At 33.9% G+C, this 17,674-nt stretch overlaps 1 protein-coding gene across 2 annotated transcripts in view; it reads left to right on the top strand.

Annotated features, from left to right (window-relative positions):
- Nucleotides 1–1,004: 1,004 nt before the first annotated feature.
- The window catches only part of LOC128991311 (multidrug resistance-associated protein 1-like), a 38,843-nt gene continuing 22,173 nt past the window's right edge, over nucleotides 1,005–17,674 (top strand). The window contains exons 1-11 of one of the 2 annotated variants that reach the window (XM_054414111.1): nucleotides 1,005–1,048; nucleotides 1,200–1,358; nucleotides 3,450–3,626; nucleotides 8,804–8,917; nucleotides 9,554–9,691; nucleotides 10,209–10,331; nucleotides 10,745–10,932; nucleotides 15,030–15,209; nucleotides 15,641–15,815; nucleotides 15,963–16,131; nucleotides 16,493–16,644. In XM_054414111.1, coding sequence (XP_054270086.1) covers nucleotides 1,317–1,358; nucleotides 3,450–3,626; nucleotides 8,804–8,917; nucleotides 9,554–9,691; nucleotides 10,209–10,331; nucleotides 10,745–10,932; nucleotides 15,030–15,209; nucleotides 15,641–15,815; nucleotides 15,963–16,131; nucleotides 16,493–16,644 — 1,458 coding nt within the window. In that variant the 5' untranslated portion in view covers nucleotides 1,005–1,048; nucleotides 1,200–1,316. Of the gene's footprint in view, nucleotides 1,359–3,449; nucleotides 3,627–8,803; nucleotides 8,918–9,553; nucleotides 9,692–10,208; nucleotides 10,332–10,744; nucleotides 10,933–15,029; nucleotides 15,210–15,640; nucleotides 15,816–15,962; nucleotides 16,132–16,492; nucleotides 16,645–17,674 lie in introns of both variants that reach the window. The other variant, XM_054414110.1, reaches the window with a different exon arrangement.

Below are 17,674 nucleotides of genomic sequence, written 5' to 3'. Positions count from 1 at the left end.
TATTTCGTGCAAAACCATTTCTTCTTAAGCAGAAGCTGAAGAAATTGTGCATAGGGATTTTCTGATACAAACTTTGGTTAGTTCTTAAATTTCAAATCACGTTGTGTGCATTTGTAGAATTTCGATTGCGAATTTGTTGAAGTGTCAACAATGTATCGTTAACCATTGGAGGTTACTTACTTCAATATATACTCGGTATGGTTCGGATCGAAAGCGTTAGGTACGGCGTTGTTGGGGGGGGGGGGGTATCGTCTTCCTCCAGAGAAGGTCTCGTAAAAGTGCTCGCTCATGGAGTCATCACGCACGGCCACCTTCAACTCCAGTCCTTAGAAGTGGCAACATCGCAAGGATCAGTCTTGTGGTAGCTTTTATGTTTGGATGCAGCTGGCATTAGTGTATTTTTTTTAAATAAGAAAAGCTTGGTTACTGGGCTATGAAAATATTGACTCCACTTTAAAATTATAGAAAATTGTTTTTAATTGATATTGTTTCGGTTTTCAATTTTATATGTTTTATTTTCAGTATTACGTAATACGTAAATAACACGTAATACGTGAATTAATGATCTGTGTGCAGGTGTCACCTGCCTGCCATGTTAACTTACGGGACGTCTGTTGCTAAACATCACTACTTGCGACGTTGCCAATTGATTCTACCAGGCCGCGGCCGTACGCATCACGACATAGACTAGGGTCAGGGACTGGCGTACGAGTGCATTAAAAAAATCACTTCGGGCGATAGCAAAAGAATGATACAGTTACACAATATTAAATGTAATATTAAATATATTAAACAACAAACAACAATATTAAATCACTACTATCGTATTGCAATATAACGGTTCAATATATCGAACGTTACAGACGCCATCCTGTTGACCCCACCCCATTTTCCGCCCGCCATTTCCATTCCTGTTCCACTTCTTCTCTCTTCTGTCTCTTGCTTATTGCTTTTCACACACCACATCCACAACACAAAGGCCGTCGGCTGCCGCACTAGCGCCATCTATTTTCTAACTACAGTATTGTGGTAGAGACGGGGAACCTTGGTAAACAGTGTTTGTTTTGAATGTGCTTATTATTGTTGTAAATCATTGTTGCGAGAAGTTGTGTAATCTGAAGAAATTTGGTGAAGTGTAGTTTAAGGATTTTTACTGCGTTGGTCGGTTATTGTTGGATTGATACTAATTTTTGTTCTAGGCTATTTCAAAATAATCTTTACAGTAACCTATTTCGGCTACCGGCACGGATAATGTTACTAAGTAGAAACTGTAATGTTTACTTTTAAAAATTAAATAGTGTTGTGTAATTTGGAAAATGACGTCATACTTGGATGACCTGTGCGGCTCTCAGTTTTGGGTAAGTAAGATAATTTTACTTTTTATTATTTTATTTTACAAAACTTAAGGGTTTACCTATTTTGTAAATACAATTTTTGATTCATTAATTCTTTGTTAAGTTATTGTAGCCTATGGTAGTTTAAAGGTAAATTGTCATTGATTGATGGTGTAATATTATTTTAAAGTAACTTAATATTGTCTGGTTGCTTTAGTTTCGAAACAGAATATTTAAGTCTTATCGTACCCTATCATGCGATAAAAACTTTGATAACAACCCCTGCTAGTAACCTGGTATCGGGCTTACACAACTAACTGCCGAGTATGTCTAAACTACACTACTCCAGTTTAGTTATTAAAATTCCTAGCTTATGCAACCGCAGTGTATTCTCTCAACAAATTAAACCATTTTTGGTGATCATATCTTATGAACAGCCTATGTTAGGTTACTAATTGACAATTCTAGAAAATTTGTATACGGTTTGCAGTCTGTAAAAATTGTATTATCTGTTTTATATATCTTTTTGTGGAATGCTACTGTTGATTTTCTAATTTTTCATGAATTTATATCACAGCTGCTGTTATAGTTAAGGATGGACTTTCATAAGAAAGCTGTTGCCAACTATGATGATTTTAAAATGATCATAATTCTCAAACAGTTTAGCACTGTTGGTTAAAATTAATTACAAATTGTATACAATCTAATGACACATTAACATTTCCACTGGGTACCTTTCCATTTTACTTTAAATCACCACTTCGAGTTTACAAAATGCGCTTACATAACTACAGCTTATTCAATTATGCAATGTAAAAATGTATAAATGTCAACCGATGAAATTAAATTATTATTATCAATTCAAAGGCCGCCTCTAAAATGCATTGAGTGATGAATACAATTCTACACAAATATTTATCCAACCGGTCATTGTCGTTGGCAAAGTCATGTTTTGTATTGAGGATGTGCGCGTGTGTGTGTCAAGTCAATGTGGTGGACTGACAAGCACTTTTGTAGTGTTTGGTTTCTGATTTCACCGAAGGGAAGGGTGTGTAGGGGCGTCCGTGTAGTTGACCTTGGGGGAGGGGAGGGAGGTCATTGCCACCCGTACATTCTTCCTCTTCTAAACAAACTGGAAACTTTTAAATTTGGACAATAGGAACCGTTTGGCCAGGTAGAAGGTAAGCTATAGTTATTGTGACATCGGCTCTATATTCGCCAAAGATAAAAATCATGTCAATATCAATAATGTTATTGAGACGGATATTGCTTCAAAGAATGTTAATTATTGACATTGGATTTTTGTTCTAATAAACGTTTTTTTTAAACGTCCTTTATAATGATTCAGTTTCAAAAATCTTTGTAAGTTCTAAATCTACAGTTTTAATGGACCAATTTTATTAATTAATGGTATTTCCTGTAGTTTTGCAAATAATTAATTATGAAAGTTTCTCTTTTTGTTCGGATTTATGGTAAAAAAAAAAAATGTTTTCCATAAAGAATACATTGAAAACAGGGTTTTTAATTTTTTATTTGGATGCAACTTTTGGCAGCCTTTATTGAGTATTTTCAACAAATACTCAATATAGGCCTAGTTATTTTTGGGAACTTTTACTCCCTTTCATAATAATACATATCACCTTCCACTTTGGTCGATTTCCTCACCAAGCGACCAAGCCTATTTGCAAAAATGTTAAGCAACCTCCAAATTTATAGTGGTGAGAAAATACTGAATTAGAGATTTTGCTTAACTTGTACAACTATACATTTACAGTTCTACTCGGCCGATTTTGGAAATAGCTTCATCCGTGGTATGTATCATCTGATCATATGGAATATGTGTTGTGTTAATAATTTGACAGCTGATTGTTGTATTGTTATTTCCTTGAATTTCTTTGTTTACATTTGGTCAAAATAGCAACGAATAAATTGTAAACAACACAAAACGCTGTGATGAACGAGTTAGAAGTAGTATCTATGGTAGTACTTCAGATGACCATCCACACAGATGACAAAACTTTAAGGTATTAATTTCAATCAAGGTATGCCTATGCCCACTGTAGTTAGTGTCAATGTGATATGTGATATCTGGTGATATAAGCTTGTCTGTTTCAGGATGCCAATGTAACATGGCACACAGAAGACCCAGACCTGACCCCGTGTTTTGAGAAGACTGTCCTGGTGTGGCTTCCTGGACTGTTTTTGCTCTTGTTTGTCCCAGTTGAGTTCTGCAGCCTGAGAAACAGCAAGGCAAAACACATACCTTGGTCATGGCTGAATATCTCAAAGATAGTAAGTACCTACACTTTGGTGGTGTAATGTAGAACATTTTCCAATAAATGACTCCTCAGAAGAAATGCTTGTCAAAACATAATAACTAATTTAAACATTCATTATTTTAGGCTGAATTATGTTTAGGACTACGGTTTTGCTACTGTCCAAATATAGGCTGTGATTAAAGTTGCTGATAAACGGGGGGAGGAATTGTTTTGATTCATGTACGTGAAACCTCTGGCTTGAGACAGGTATCCTACTACAGTAGCAAGAAATTAAGTAATAATATATATATACAAAAATTGCGTAAGATAACAATAAAAATCATTTACTGCTACCAGTGCTACTGTATTTAAATATACAATAAACATTTTAAAATCTTATAAGGATGAAGACCAATGTATAGATTAAATTTGTTAGACGTTTCTCCTAATTTAGGAATCTTAGTAACAGTTTCTTTTTCTGAATATCGCCACAAGATTCAGAAACGATATAAGTAGGCCAATTGCTGTAAAATACTGATAAATATTGTAAGATGCTATTTCACCGAGCTGAATAGTTTGGCTAAGTAAACACAGAATTGAGGATGTCATGATTTTTCAAGTGTCAGAGTGCCTATTCAACACATCAAGAGGCACCAGTGCTGAACCTTTGTTTGCGGTTGCAAAAGAGAAAAAGGGAATGTGAGAAACTCGCCAGGCTCAAGGACATTCAAATCAAATTTTGTATAATGACTTTAATGACCCGGCTCCAGTAATGATTCTGAAACAGCTGAGTCACTTCTCGTCATGTAACAAAGCAGTTCTGTCATTATCTTCACAGACCATCCCCCCCGATTTTGTTATCATATGATTTACAACAGACTGTTTTAGAACAAGGTCTGACACAGGCACAATCTTGTTGACTCTTGGATTACTCCCAGTTTACACTTTGTAACTGTTTTTGTGAATGAAAATTTAAATGTCCTGGGCGGATAATGTAAAGTAGTCTTTATTTTTTGAAATAATGGAAGTTATCAGTAAAAACTCTGAGCAACCACTAGTCATTGGAGTAAGGCATATATAATGGAAATGGGTCTGATTGCACCATACCAGATTTATTTATAGGCTTTTGGAGAAAGAGAGCTGCGGGTTTAAATTATTGGTAAAATCAGTTTTTAAACTATTTAAGCAAAAAAAATTATGAGGGAACCCAATGATCTAGCAGAATTTATTTGAAATTTGTTTCAGAACTCCTTTTGAGTGGAATCCAGTAGCAGGATTCATTTTGAAAATGTTACTCTCTTGAAAGATTTAAGTTTCATTTAATAGGTTTGGATTGATTCAAGTTTGAATTAGACAAATTTTAAATGCCAAAGATAGGTTATGAACAATTAGACTTAAGTGAGAGGAGTCACTGAAACGTTGATCAATTGAAGTTAGTGTTTTCACAGCTGAACAATGAAAGATGGTTCTAAAAAGCACAAGTGATTGAAATGTCCCCCAGCACTACTTAGTGGCATTTATCAGATATTTGACTGGTTAATGAACTCATAGAATGCAAGCCTCATCCTGTGAAACGAGTTTTGACTTATCTGGCACAAGGTCGATTGTTAGGAAACTACACTGGGCCATGGTTAGTGTGAGATGTGAGAGGATGTTGATGGCTGTTGAAATACAAATTGATAGTTTATATCTAATAAATTTTAAATATATTTCAAAGTGATTCACAGTGTTTGTACTAATTAATGGGAAATCAATGTCATATTTACAAAGAGTCAATGCTAGATAGACCCTAGTTTTTATTTTTATGTTTAGAGTGACTAAGGAAATGTGTCAATCAAAAATTTGAATTATTTTACATAAAACTGATTTTGCATAATGAATCACACACTTGTATTATTTATAATGCATTTGAAGGTAGGAGCGAGATGAGATGACAATAGTTATCTTGGGAGAGTTGACTGCCCTTGACCTTGGTAGTTTACAATAAGATTACAAAGATGCAACCTCAGGTCAAGTTTATATAATCCAGATGAACAATACAGCTACACACAAACAATCTTAAGGGTAAAGTCAATCAGTCGTTAGTTAAAGAAAACTAAAAAGGCAAGTACCTTCCTCCATAGTTTAAAAACAGCCTTATAACTGACTGGTGTTAGATTGTAGAAAAACCATAAGATGTTTTAACCCTTTACTTCCCGGAATTATGAAATTTAAAAATAAAAAGTGAATTTTATTTTTATTTTTTGTATTTTAAGGCTAAAAATGTGTTTTTTTTTTCAAATTTCCCTCATAGAATTAAAAGTTAGGAATATGTATCCATATGGACTCCATGGAAACCTAAAGTACCATTGTTCGCTAATTTTCATACGATAATAATTTTAATTTTACCTTGTCACTCCCATAGTATCCATATGGATACAAGTTTCTTAAAAGTTGTATCAAATTGAAAAATAAGTTACTAGTTCATCAAATAAACAAATTCGTTTAGAATGGGTACCAATAGACATATTATGTAAAAAAACTTAATTACAATATCACTAGATGGCATCATAAGCTACTCGTTAATTGTTTCATCGTTATTCATTTGTAAAACACATCATGATAATATTTTATGATTTATAATATCGGAGTGAAACATGCATTACAACACTTATAGGCCTATATTTATCATTGTGCAGGCTTAAGAAACAGACTTATATAGAAGAAAATACAAAAGAAAAACAGTATCCATATGGATACTATGGGAACACAGACGACACACCGTAGCTATTATTAAAAATAACCTGTATCCAAAAGGATACTATGGGAACACAAAGGACTCTTTAAATATTGTCAGCATACTCTGTGTTCCCATAGTATCCATTTGGATTCAGTTATTTCATACCAAATATATAAAAAGTAAGTAACAGAAAACTATAATTCTATGTATATTTCAGTAGCTAAAGCTGCAATGAAGTGAAATATAATTTTTCCCAGCGTCGTAACTAATTATAAACATAAAAAATCTTATCTTGAAAGTCTTAAATTTCGTGATGTGTCAACAACATGGTTCACATCACTTTGAAATAATATTTTTATTCTTTTCGCAGGCTTGCCAACACTAGGAAAATTAAATACCCTTTCTAATAAGCCTAGAAACAAAATGCATAGAGGTATAGACTCAAATCTCTACTTACAGAGAGGTAAAAAAATGAGAAACAATATGTATCCAAAAGGATACTATGGGAAGTAAAGGGTTTAAAAAAATGTGTGAATGAATTGAATTAGGTATACAATCAGTCTGTCAAAATGAGTACTCCCCATTACAAAAATAAAACAAAAGAACGGTTTTTATTGATAAGTACCTATACAAAATAATTTAACTAAAATTTGTTACATGATTTTATGAATAATGAATTCTACAACCACTATGGCAAAGCTCTTCATTTAAAGACGTTTTGGGATTCCAATGGATTAACATTAACATTGAGTGATCTAAAATTTCAAACCAAATACTTGTAAACCATTTATTAAATAGGTTCTACTTGATTATCGTACTCTTATTCTCTAAGATTTTAGATAGCATTTTTGCTGTTAACACAAGAGTTTCCAATTTGAAGAGGTTGTTTACAAGCCAATTGAAAGCTTTTAAGACAATTATTTTCTGTTGTAATGATCTGATTCTTATCCTTAATTACTCTAGTTAAACACAGATAGTTAAGAGGAGTTAAAATCTATCTGTGAAACATAAAATATCTACAATACACATCACAACTTGAACAGCTGTGCATATTCTAGTAAAAAAATTTGATAATACTATCATAGTACCCGTCCTTCGTATGGGATTGGAATATAAGTATAAAATGCTTATTGCAGTTATACCTCAAGCTTTGCGTTTGCAATAAGGGAGGACACAGTTTGATAAAATTTGCTTTTTTTAAATTTACAGTACCTATTCTATAGTATAACATCCCCCATAGCCATAATGTTCTACCATTTCACCTAAACAATAGAGAAAAATAAATTATCAACAATTCGCAAAATATCACAAATTATTCATGAAATGAAAAACATAAACATAACTGTAAACAATCCTATTTTGACAGTTCTCATTGCGAATCACCTTTTTTTGTTGCTGCTTAATTCAAATTAGCTGTTTTCATAAATGCAAAAAAATATAGTGCTGCACCCTGTTGGTAAATAACTTAAATAAACTTTTTAATGTTTTTCCTTATCATAGAACCAACTTTTTAAGTTGAAACAGCTGACTAAATTCTTTAATTCCCTTTAAAGTACCTGGGGACCGAGCTTTGCTCGGGGAAAATTATTACTTTACTCTGAAAAGTATTGCAGATACATTAATCCACTCCCAATCTCCACACTGCTAACCTTCACTACTTACTTCACCACTCCCTACGTCGTGGACCTGTTTGCCCTCCTTCCCTATACCATTTTAGAATTGCAGATACATAAATGCCACAGACAGTTCCCACACTCTGCACTGCTAGCATTACTACTTCCTACACCATTTCCTACGTCACATTTATAATTAGTAAGATTTATAATATTAGTGAGATTATTAGTTTAAATAACTTTTGAAAATGTATAATAGGCTAATTCGCTGTTATGAGAACATGCTAAATGCTCAGAGTGCTCGGCTTAGCTGTACCATTGAATCTTGGATACTGAAGTAGACATCCCATCTATTTCTGTAGCCATTTTTTACATAGTGAAAAAGTTCAACAAGTAACTCATAGAATGTGCTAATGTCAAAATCGTTATTCCTCCTGGTAGCCTAATTCTTACTGTACAGTACTGGTAATTTGTCAGTAATATATGAGATACTTTAATATTTTCAACTGAAATGGTGATCATACGAAGGGAGATATTTTAAGCTAAGTATGAATGGAGATGAGTGGCGTGATCTTGTACTCTTTTGTTCTGATTAAGGTCGACAAGATCCTTAGACAGGAATGTTAATACAATAATCATTAACAATGAGTTGTCGTTTTGATTTGGCTTGATTAAACATTTGTTATTAGACAAATCAGTACTTTACATCTGCACGCTCTGTGGTAGCTCAATACAACTACATTAATTTTTATGTTCAACTGGCTTCAGCTTTATCATAGAAATGTGTATATGAATAGTCAAAGGTGTTATCAATGGAGCACTTATTTCATATTTGAGATTATTATCCGATAGTCCCTATGATGTTATGTTTATTTTCAGGTGGTGGTCACACTGCTAATGGCTGTCAGTATTGCAAACTTGCTGTACAAAACGCAACAAGCGGAAGTTTATCCAGCTGATTATGCAGCTCCAACTGTCCAGCTTGTGATTTTCGTAAGTTATCTGGCCTCTTATTATACTGGTCATACTCTAAATGAAAAACAATGTTGATCTACTCCCTCCAAAATGACAGATTAAAGTACATCTTATCTATATCTAATTTTGGTATAGCCTATAAGCAATAAAAAAATATTTTATAAGTATAAACTAACAATTATTAGAAGTTACCCACCTATAAAAAAATAATAATTCTGCTGATTATCGTTTATTGCATTTGCATTGAGTCATAAAAAGTTATCCGAAGCAACAATGTTGACATTCGTAAGCTAAAAAAATTAGACCACAGGTAAAAAGTGGCAATGAAGCCCACAAATTATATGTTGACAGCAGAATTATGCAATTTCCTCTTGCTGTATGGAGTTGATGCCATCCATCAGAATTAAGCATTGAAAACAAGGCGGTTCTTGCCACTGTATTCTCCCCTAATTCAAAATCAGTTTTAAGGGTCAAGAATGCTTCCTTACAAAAAACATTAAAATGCCTATGGTCTAAAAACACAACACTTTAAAATTGATTTAAGACCCTAAGGCTGTTTAAAACCCTAGCAATATTTCATTTTCAATTATTGCATGTTACCTGAACTGTAAACAATAAGTTAGATGCTAATGTCATAACTTCTTCTATTTTCAGAGTGTTATATTGACTCTAATCCTGCTACACAAGTCCAATGGACAACGGATATCTTACGCCCTTTTCTTCATCAGCCTTGTGCTAGTTATCTGCCAAACTCCTCAGATATACTCATTTATCAGAGCATACATCAATGGTGTAAGTATATCCTCAAATATAAAAATTGCTTTAATTTAATTCCTAACTAGGTACAATATATATTTTATTTGTTAAAAGAAGAAAATTATACCATAAATGTTAAGCATGTGTAGTTTTGTTGAATATTGGACATATACCTTTAAAATTACAAAATCAGACTAATAGAGTTACTGTTTGAACCTTCAAACACTTGAATGTTAGGTGTCATCATGCACATTTATTCAAGACATGTTAAAACAAACATTAGGTATAATATTATACTTAATGTTGGTAGTTATTAAAACTACCTACAGTTTTACATAAAGTGTGAGGGATCAGTTAGCCATTGTATGAAAAATATCTTTGCTATTTAGTGTCAAATCTTTAAATCCTATATAAGGTTGTTGTGTTTCCTGGTTCTAGATCAAACTAGTGTTGACCTTTGCCAAAATAAGAACTTTTGTCATAGTTGCACATTGTATGCACATTCACCACATTGTATTTTTGTAAGTTGTAATCTCTTCTGTTTGTATCCCAGACATTACAGGATGCTGTTACAACTTCACTGAATGTGACAGTCTACATACTGCAGCTGAGTTTCTTCTTTCTAAACTTTTTCTGCGACAAGGCTCCAACTTACAATGAATATCCAGCGCAAGAGGTAATTGAATTTAAGAAAAAGATGTCCTCATATTTTAATCCTAAACATTCTTTTACTAGTCATTACCATTTACTTAAACTCTACCCCAAAAGGTATCAGTACTGATGATCAAACCTCAAGTTAAAATCTTTGTGTTTTGATACTTAAGGAACCTTAAAACAAATACAAGTCACTCATTACTATTAAAAACTATTACTTCCTTTTTGTAATGTTTTAAAGAAAACATATCCTTCACTTTGTGTTCACCCAACACTAACCATTCTAAGACTTATATAGGTAAAAAACAGTTTTGAAACATGAATTTTAAGTCGTGCTATGCTTGGCAAAGCCAGAAACTTTCAAGAAAATAAAAAAACCTTCTAGACACAACTCTCTAGAGTATTTTATATGTTTACAATTGTCTTGTGCTGTAGAAACCCAGTCCCGAGATATCAGCGTCGGTTCCCTCCAGACTTACATTGTCGTGGTTCACACCGACAGTTATGCAAGGAGCTCGTAAACCCCTCAGTGCCGAGGACATGTACAGTCTCAATCATGAGAACTCCTGCAGGATCATCGTCCCGGAGTTTGAAGGGCGGTGGGAGGCTTCACTACAGCAAGTGTGAGTTATGTCAACAACTTTAGTTCTTATTATCATTACCAATTTCGGTGTTTGTGCTTTTGGCATATTTTAACCAAAGTGCGCAAATGAAGACGAGTGTAGGCTACTGTAAAATGGAGTGAGATGCCTCGTGTAGCTTTGTTACTGACTAAGATCAACAGTTTCGTGGCCAGGACCATTTATGAAAGTCCTTAACGAACAAGGACTTCTGGATCCCTCAATTTTGTATATTTCAGTCACCGAGACGTATGAATGCTTAGTTGGGATATCAGTTTGACCCTATGTAAAATCTGAAAGTCTTTTATAATTTTAGAATCCGATATCATCATCAAAGCTCTTTTTTGGGCCATTCTTAAAACTTGGCTCTATCAAACACTATAATTTATTCAAAGAATAAAATTGTAGGTATCATGGAGTAAAGTTGGTAGACAATAAAACTTAAATTCTTAATATTCGGTAAGAAAAAGAAACATACAAAACACTAGATAATGAGCCTAATCAGTTATAAAGCGAAAAATATGGAAAACAGCCTAGTTATGTTATTAGTAGGAAACTTTAAGACTTGGAATTAAAGGTTTTAATTTTATACTTACAAAAATGGGATACTGAAACCAACAACTATTTACATCATTGGAACAAACACTATTAATAATGTTTAACATATGAAATAATACCATATGTTCTAATTCAAATACATTTGAACAATATTTCCATGGACATTAGAATTGATCTTCAACACTCCCCCACAATTCTTCAATCCAATTCAAATTTAAACAAACACAACTGATTAAACAAATTTTTAGAAAAGTCCCAGTTCTTTTCTGAACTTTTTAAACTTGGCAAGTGATAGCCCTTTAGTAAAAAAATCACCAACTTGATTTTCACTTGCAATATATTTCACTTCAATAATCTTCTTTGCTATGAGTTCCTTGATATAGTGAAATCGTACATCAATGTGTTTTGACCTCTTTGTTTCCAGAGTTGTGGCCATCTTGATGCATGATTGGTTATCTTCATAAACCAATACTGGTGACATTTCTATAAACAACATTTCAGACATCAAGCGGGAGATAAAAACACATTCAGTAGCACAAGTTGCAAGAGCGATGTACTCAGCTTCACAACTAGACAAAGCAACAACAGGTTGTTTCTTTGTTTTCCATGCAACTGTGTTACCGAACACCTTAAATGTGTAGCCACTGATACTTTTTCTCTCTTCAACGTCATTTGCAAAATCAGAGTCGCAGTACGGTAGCATTGTATATCCCTTCCTGTTGAGTGTTCTTTAGTGTACATAAGAGAGAGATCCTTTGTTCCAATCAAATATCTTACAATACTTTTCAGATACTTCCAATGTGTGCAATCATAACAATTTTGAAAAATGCTGAAGTATGTAACTGAATAGCACAGATCAGGTCTGGTTCCCAGCATTAGATATATTAAGCTTCCAAGAAGTTGTTTGTACGGCAAATTTGTATAGCATTTGTCACTTTTTACCATCTGAAGTTTTGGTATTATTGGCAAAGATACCGGTTTTGCATTTTCCATCCCGAATTTATGGATTATTTTCTCAATCAACTTCGATTGATGGAGCTTAAGACCCTCGTGACATTTCTCAATAGAAATACCTAGGAACTCTAGGTGATTTTCATTAGTTAAGTCCTTCATTTCAAAAGTGGAGATCAGCTTAGATTTAACACTTAACAAATCTTTCTTCTCTTTAGCAAAAATTATCATATCATCAACGTAAATTACAATATATACATTTTTCGTGAAATAAAAACATGGGTCAGATTTAGATCGTTCAAAACCAATACCAATTAGGAATTCGTTCAACCGAGAATACCAACATTTAGGAGCTTCTTTTAAACCATACAAAGACTTCTTAAGTTTACAAACAAGTCCATTTCTAGTTTCTACTCCTTTAGGGGGTTTCATAAATACTGGACTGCTTAATACCCTGTTCAAAAAAGCACATTTAACATCCAACTGACAAAATAATAAGTTATGTACAACCAAAATTGACAATAAAGTTCTTATAGTTACCATCCTTGCGACAGGTGCAAAAATTTCTTCATAAGATTTCTCCCCCCGAAGAAATCCACGAGCAACCAATCTTGCCTTCTTTATTGTAACACCATTAACTGATTTCTCCCTGAAAATCCAACGAGAATCAATTACCTGTTCACTTTTTGGAGTTTCGACCAGTTCCCAAGTTTCATTTTTATGAAGACTTTTTAGTTCTTCGTTGATTGCTTCTCTCCATCCATTATCTTGAATCGCTTCCTCGTAGGAGTTCGGACCTTCATGTAGAAGTTCATCCACCAATAAAGCAGTAGAAAAATTTGCATCATAATCATCCATCCATGATGGAATCTTTTTCTGTCTTTGCGATCTTCTCAGGTCATTCCCATAATTGTCCGGCTCAGCTTCATTAGAATTAGGACCTGGCTCCTGTATGACTTGATCTTCCTCAGCATGCAAGTTTTGTTGGTTATCACTATCAGGCAACGTGTCCTCTACTTGTTCTTCAATGAAGATAGTTTGCTCAGTTTTTTCAAACGGCTGAGTAATTTGTTTATCTTTCTCAGAAAAATACAAGTCATTCTCGAAAAACTTCACATGTTTAGCAACGACTACCTTTCTTTTTAAAGGATCCCACAATCGATATCCATTGCTTGCATAGCCAATCATAATCATTTTAGAGCTTCGATCATCAAGTTTCTTACGAAGATCCTTATCGATATGACAGTATGCCACACAACCAAACAATTTGATTTTTGCGATATCAGGCTTATATCCGTACCAAATTTCTGCAGGTGTAACATTTCTGCCCAATGTTGTAGTTGGTCTTCGATTGATAATATAAACTGCAGAAAGTACTGCTTCACCCCAAAATTCGGTTGACATCTTTGAATCAAATAAAAGGCAGCGCATGCAGTCAGAGATGGTTCTGTTTAAGCGTTCACTGCAACCATTCTGTTGTGGATTGCGCGGTACAGTGTATTCCAAAGTTATTCCCTTTTTCTGACAAAAAACTTTAAACCCATTCGACATGTACTCTGGAGATTCATCATCCCTTTTGCTGACTTCTGGCCCTTGATGGTCGACATGATATCATCCGTGATATGCTGTACTATCAGACCTCTTGCTTTGACATCTTTTTCCATGAAGGCAGACCTTGGCCCTTCTTCTTCAGGAATTTCTTGTGTCAAGACATCTAGGACTTTATACTGTTCCAATACCAACTCTAATCTGAACAGCCAATTACTAAAATTGTGTCCATCAAAAGGTTTCAATACCAAAATTGGAGTTCCCATTGCCATTCCAAGTCAACCTTATCCTCAATTTAGTAGCCCATAACCTGTTATTAGTAGGAAACTTTAAGACTTGGAATTAAAGGTTTTAATTTTATACTTACAAAAATGGGATACTGAAACCAACAACTATTTACATCATTGGAACAAACACTATTAATAATGTTTAACATATGAAATAATACCATATGTTCTAATTCAAATACATTTGAACAATATTTCCATGGACATTAGAATTGATCTTCAACAAGTTATACACCACCTTGATTTTAGGTTTGTTTTCTAATAAAAGGAGGAAATAAACTAAGTAATACTGTTTTATACTACTAAGCTAAAGCAACCTTGAACTGTCTCACAGTGATCTATAATGGAAGTGTCCTGTTAGGTGTGAGAGGTAATACAGGTAAGTGCAATTGTGAATAATTTAAAGATTCCTAAATGGAAATCAATAATTGTAAGTATAAGTCTGCTCTTTATATCGTTTCAACATGCTATGCATACCTAGTGATCAAAAGGATACTAATTGAAAAGTCAATAGTTTTTTTTTAGTTTTGAACTTTACTTGGCTGTCTTTAATTGATTATTGGGCTTTTAAAAAATGTTCCTAGGGAAAAAGTTTATCTTAGTCAGGAATAAAAAAGCTATCATCTTGTTCTTCAACAATCATCCTCCAGTCATCTTTGCCTTGAAATACGCACCCTGGTTTGGTGGTATACCAAACCATTATACCAATTTGATATAGTCTAATCCAACCTAACCTCACAATGTTGGTTGCCTCAGACAACGCCCCAAGGTGTCCTATGACAAGCGTTCCTCTAAGATTGGGTTCTACCGCCCTGTTCGTCCGCAAGCTTCCATCCTACCTGCGCTTCTCCGGACATTTGGACCAATGTTCCTTGTAGGATCTTTCTTCAAGTTCGCTCAGGATCTTATCCTCTTTGCCAACCCACAACTACTCAAGTAAGTGAATCATAAAACCTCCATGTATAACATCCTGGATAAACTGATGTGTAACTAACTGACTCATTGAAAAACTTACATTTGAATTTGGACTTAAAGACTGTATACTTTTAGTTATGGCGCAACTCAATATGTCAACGCAAACTTACCATCACTTGTCTGTTGTTTGATTAATCCGGTTGATGTTTAATTGCATAAGTTATCAATCCAAAATAAAATCAATTATTCAAGTTCAGTTAAAGAATTTAGTACCTGTTGGACGATTTATATAATATTTTGCAGGAAAAAAATTGTTTGTAAAAAATCAAATGTGGTAATTTTTAAAACTATTTTCAGTTAACTCAAGCAGTATTACTAATTTAGTGTAAAGTATCAACTATTTCATGGCTATCTAAGTCAATTTAATGGCTTTTATTTCTAATTATTTCCAGATTACTCATCCAGTTTGTATCAAGTGATGAGAGCCTGTGGAAGGGCTGTATGTATGCAGCGCTCATGTTCTTAACGACCAACGTACAAATGTTTTTTCTCAACCGTTACTTTCTCACCATGAACTTTGTTGGAGCTCGGATCAACACTGGGCTCATTTCTACAATTTACAAAAAGGTAGGTAGGCGTACAAGTGCCTAGACACCACATTGCTAGTTTTCTTTTAATTATAATCTCTTTGAAAATTTTCTTCTTATGATGTATTTAAAATAATTCAGGCAAGATGTAAAATAACTGAATGCAATATTTTTGTGACAATTACAGTCATTGAAGCTGTCCAATGCTGCTCGTAAGCAGTCTACAGTAGGTGAGATAGTCAACCTGATGGCTGTAGATGCTGCCTCCTTCCAACAGCTGATGCAACATCTCAACTTGGTCTGGTCTGCTCCAATGCAAATTGTACTCTCACTGTACTTCCTGTGGCAGCTCCTAGGTAAGATTTTGATCAAATGCTCTAGTCTTATTCAAAGTTATATGGTCTTTATCAAAATTACTGGCAGGTTATCTATTGGTAATTTGTATCTCAGTCAGCTGCAAAGTCAGTCTATCCATCTATTTCTACAAACTAGGGCTCTTCTCTTATGATTCCTGGCGTAAATTTATCTTGAACAGTTTTTTTTTAATTGTTTCTGACAGTGTAATTTACACAGTATCTCAGGAACAAATCTTTTGCTACTACTTTTGCTGTCTAGTACTTCATATTCAAAGGCAAACTTCTTGATTATTGATACAAAGGTAGGCGAATAAATTCAAAGATAAGGATTATGATAGTCTCTTGATATTTTCGTCTGCAGGGCCAGCTGTGTTGGCAGGCCTGACTGTCATGATCCTGATGGTCCCACTCAATGCTTGGATGGTCAGACAAAACCGCAGGTTGCGCATCAAACAGATGAAACACAAAGACGAGCGAATCAAAACTATGAATGAAGTTTTGTCTGGAATAAAAGTAAGTGCTATCAAACTATGAAAATAATACTATCAATAGACTTATCAAAATTACTTGCCTTGGTTAATTAATAATTTTCCACGGACTCCTAAACTTACTTAGCTTACATTTAGTCAATAGTTAAATAATTTCTTATATTTTTATACTATATCTATTTCTTTGCCACAATTTTTGAACTGAAACTGAAGTAATACTGGTAATCATAACTATATGCCCAAAGTGTGTTTCATAGGGTGAGGATCTAAGAATAAATTGTATAATGAAGATCCTGCTTTCAAGCAATTTTAAATATGCTTAGTCTGCAGGTTTGCTGTTACAGAGGATTTCATAATATGACACTTTTTTTACACACAGAGCAAGCTTGGTGGGTAACACAAGAAGTGATAACTGTGTCAAGAGACAAATAATTCACACAGCTCGTGAGTTCATGAGCTATTATTACTGTGTTAATTATGCAACTGTGAGAACTTCGACATGCAATTTCATAATGAATGGAGTTGTCAGGCACAAGTCCTGACTTGTTAAATGCTCCTGAAATGATGATGAGCTTGTAACTTAAATTTTTGTTACAAATTACACAAAAATGTTCTTAAAAATCTTTTGAAAATCGGAAACCTCATTAATTTCACGGTAGCTATTATGAGGTTAGGGTTATAGGTATTAAGTTCCAATAGGGAGTCATAAACTCAGTTATGCTACTTTAATACATCTCATTGGCTTTTAGCTATCATTGGAGATGCTAAATAATTTTCTAAATAATAAATTTGATAACTATAATATTCAACAATTTGGTAAATCCAAGAAACAAAGTAAGCTTGGATGGGCCAGAGGGTTACTTTTGTTTTGAGGAGATATTATTATTACTTCTTTCGATCGTGCAAGCTTCACAGACTTCTTCTCCGATTGTCAAGATACGCTTGAATCCCTTCATGATATGCTCAGCTCTAATATTTGCTTAGTGTTACATCTCTTGAGTATTTGGCATATCTTAAAGCTATAAAAATTTTATTTTTTTACAGCCTTGTTTAAT

This window comes from Macrosteles quadrilineatus, unplaced genomic scaffold (genome assembly GCF_028750875.1).
Source record: "Macrosteles quadrilineatus isolate MER2022 unplaced genomic scaffold, UCM_ALF_1.0 Scaffold_4__1_contigs__length_99947679, whole genome shotgun sequence".
Classification (NCBI taxonomy): domain Eukaryota; kingdom Metazoa; phylum Arthropoda; class Insecta; order Hemiptera; family Cicadellidae; genus Macrosteles; species Macrosteles quadrilineatus.
Note: the sequence above shows the minus strand (reverse complement) of the source record. Positions and strands in the feature narration are given on the sequence as shown.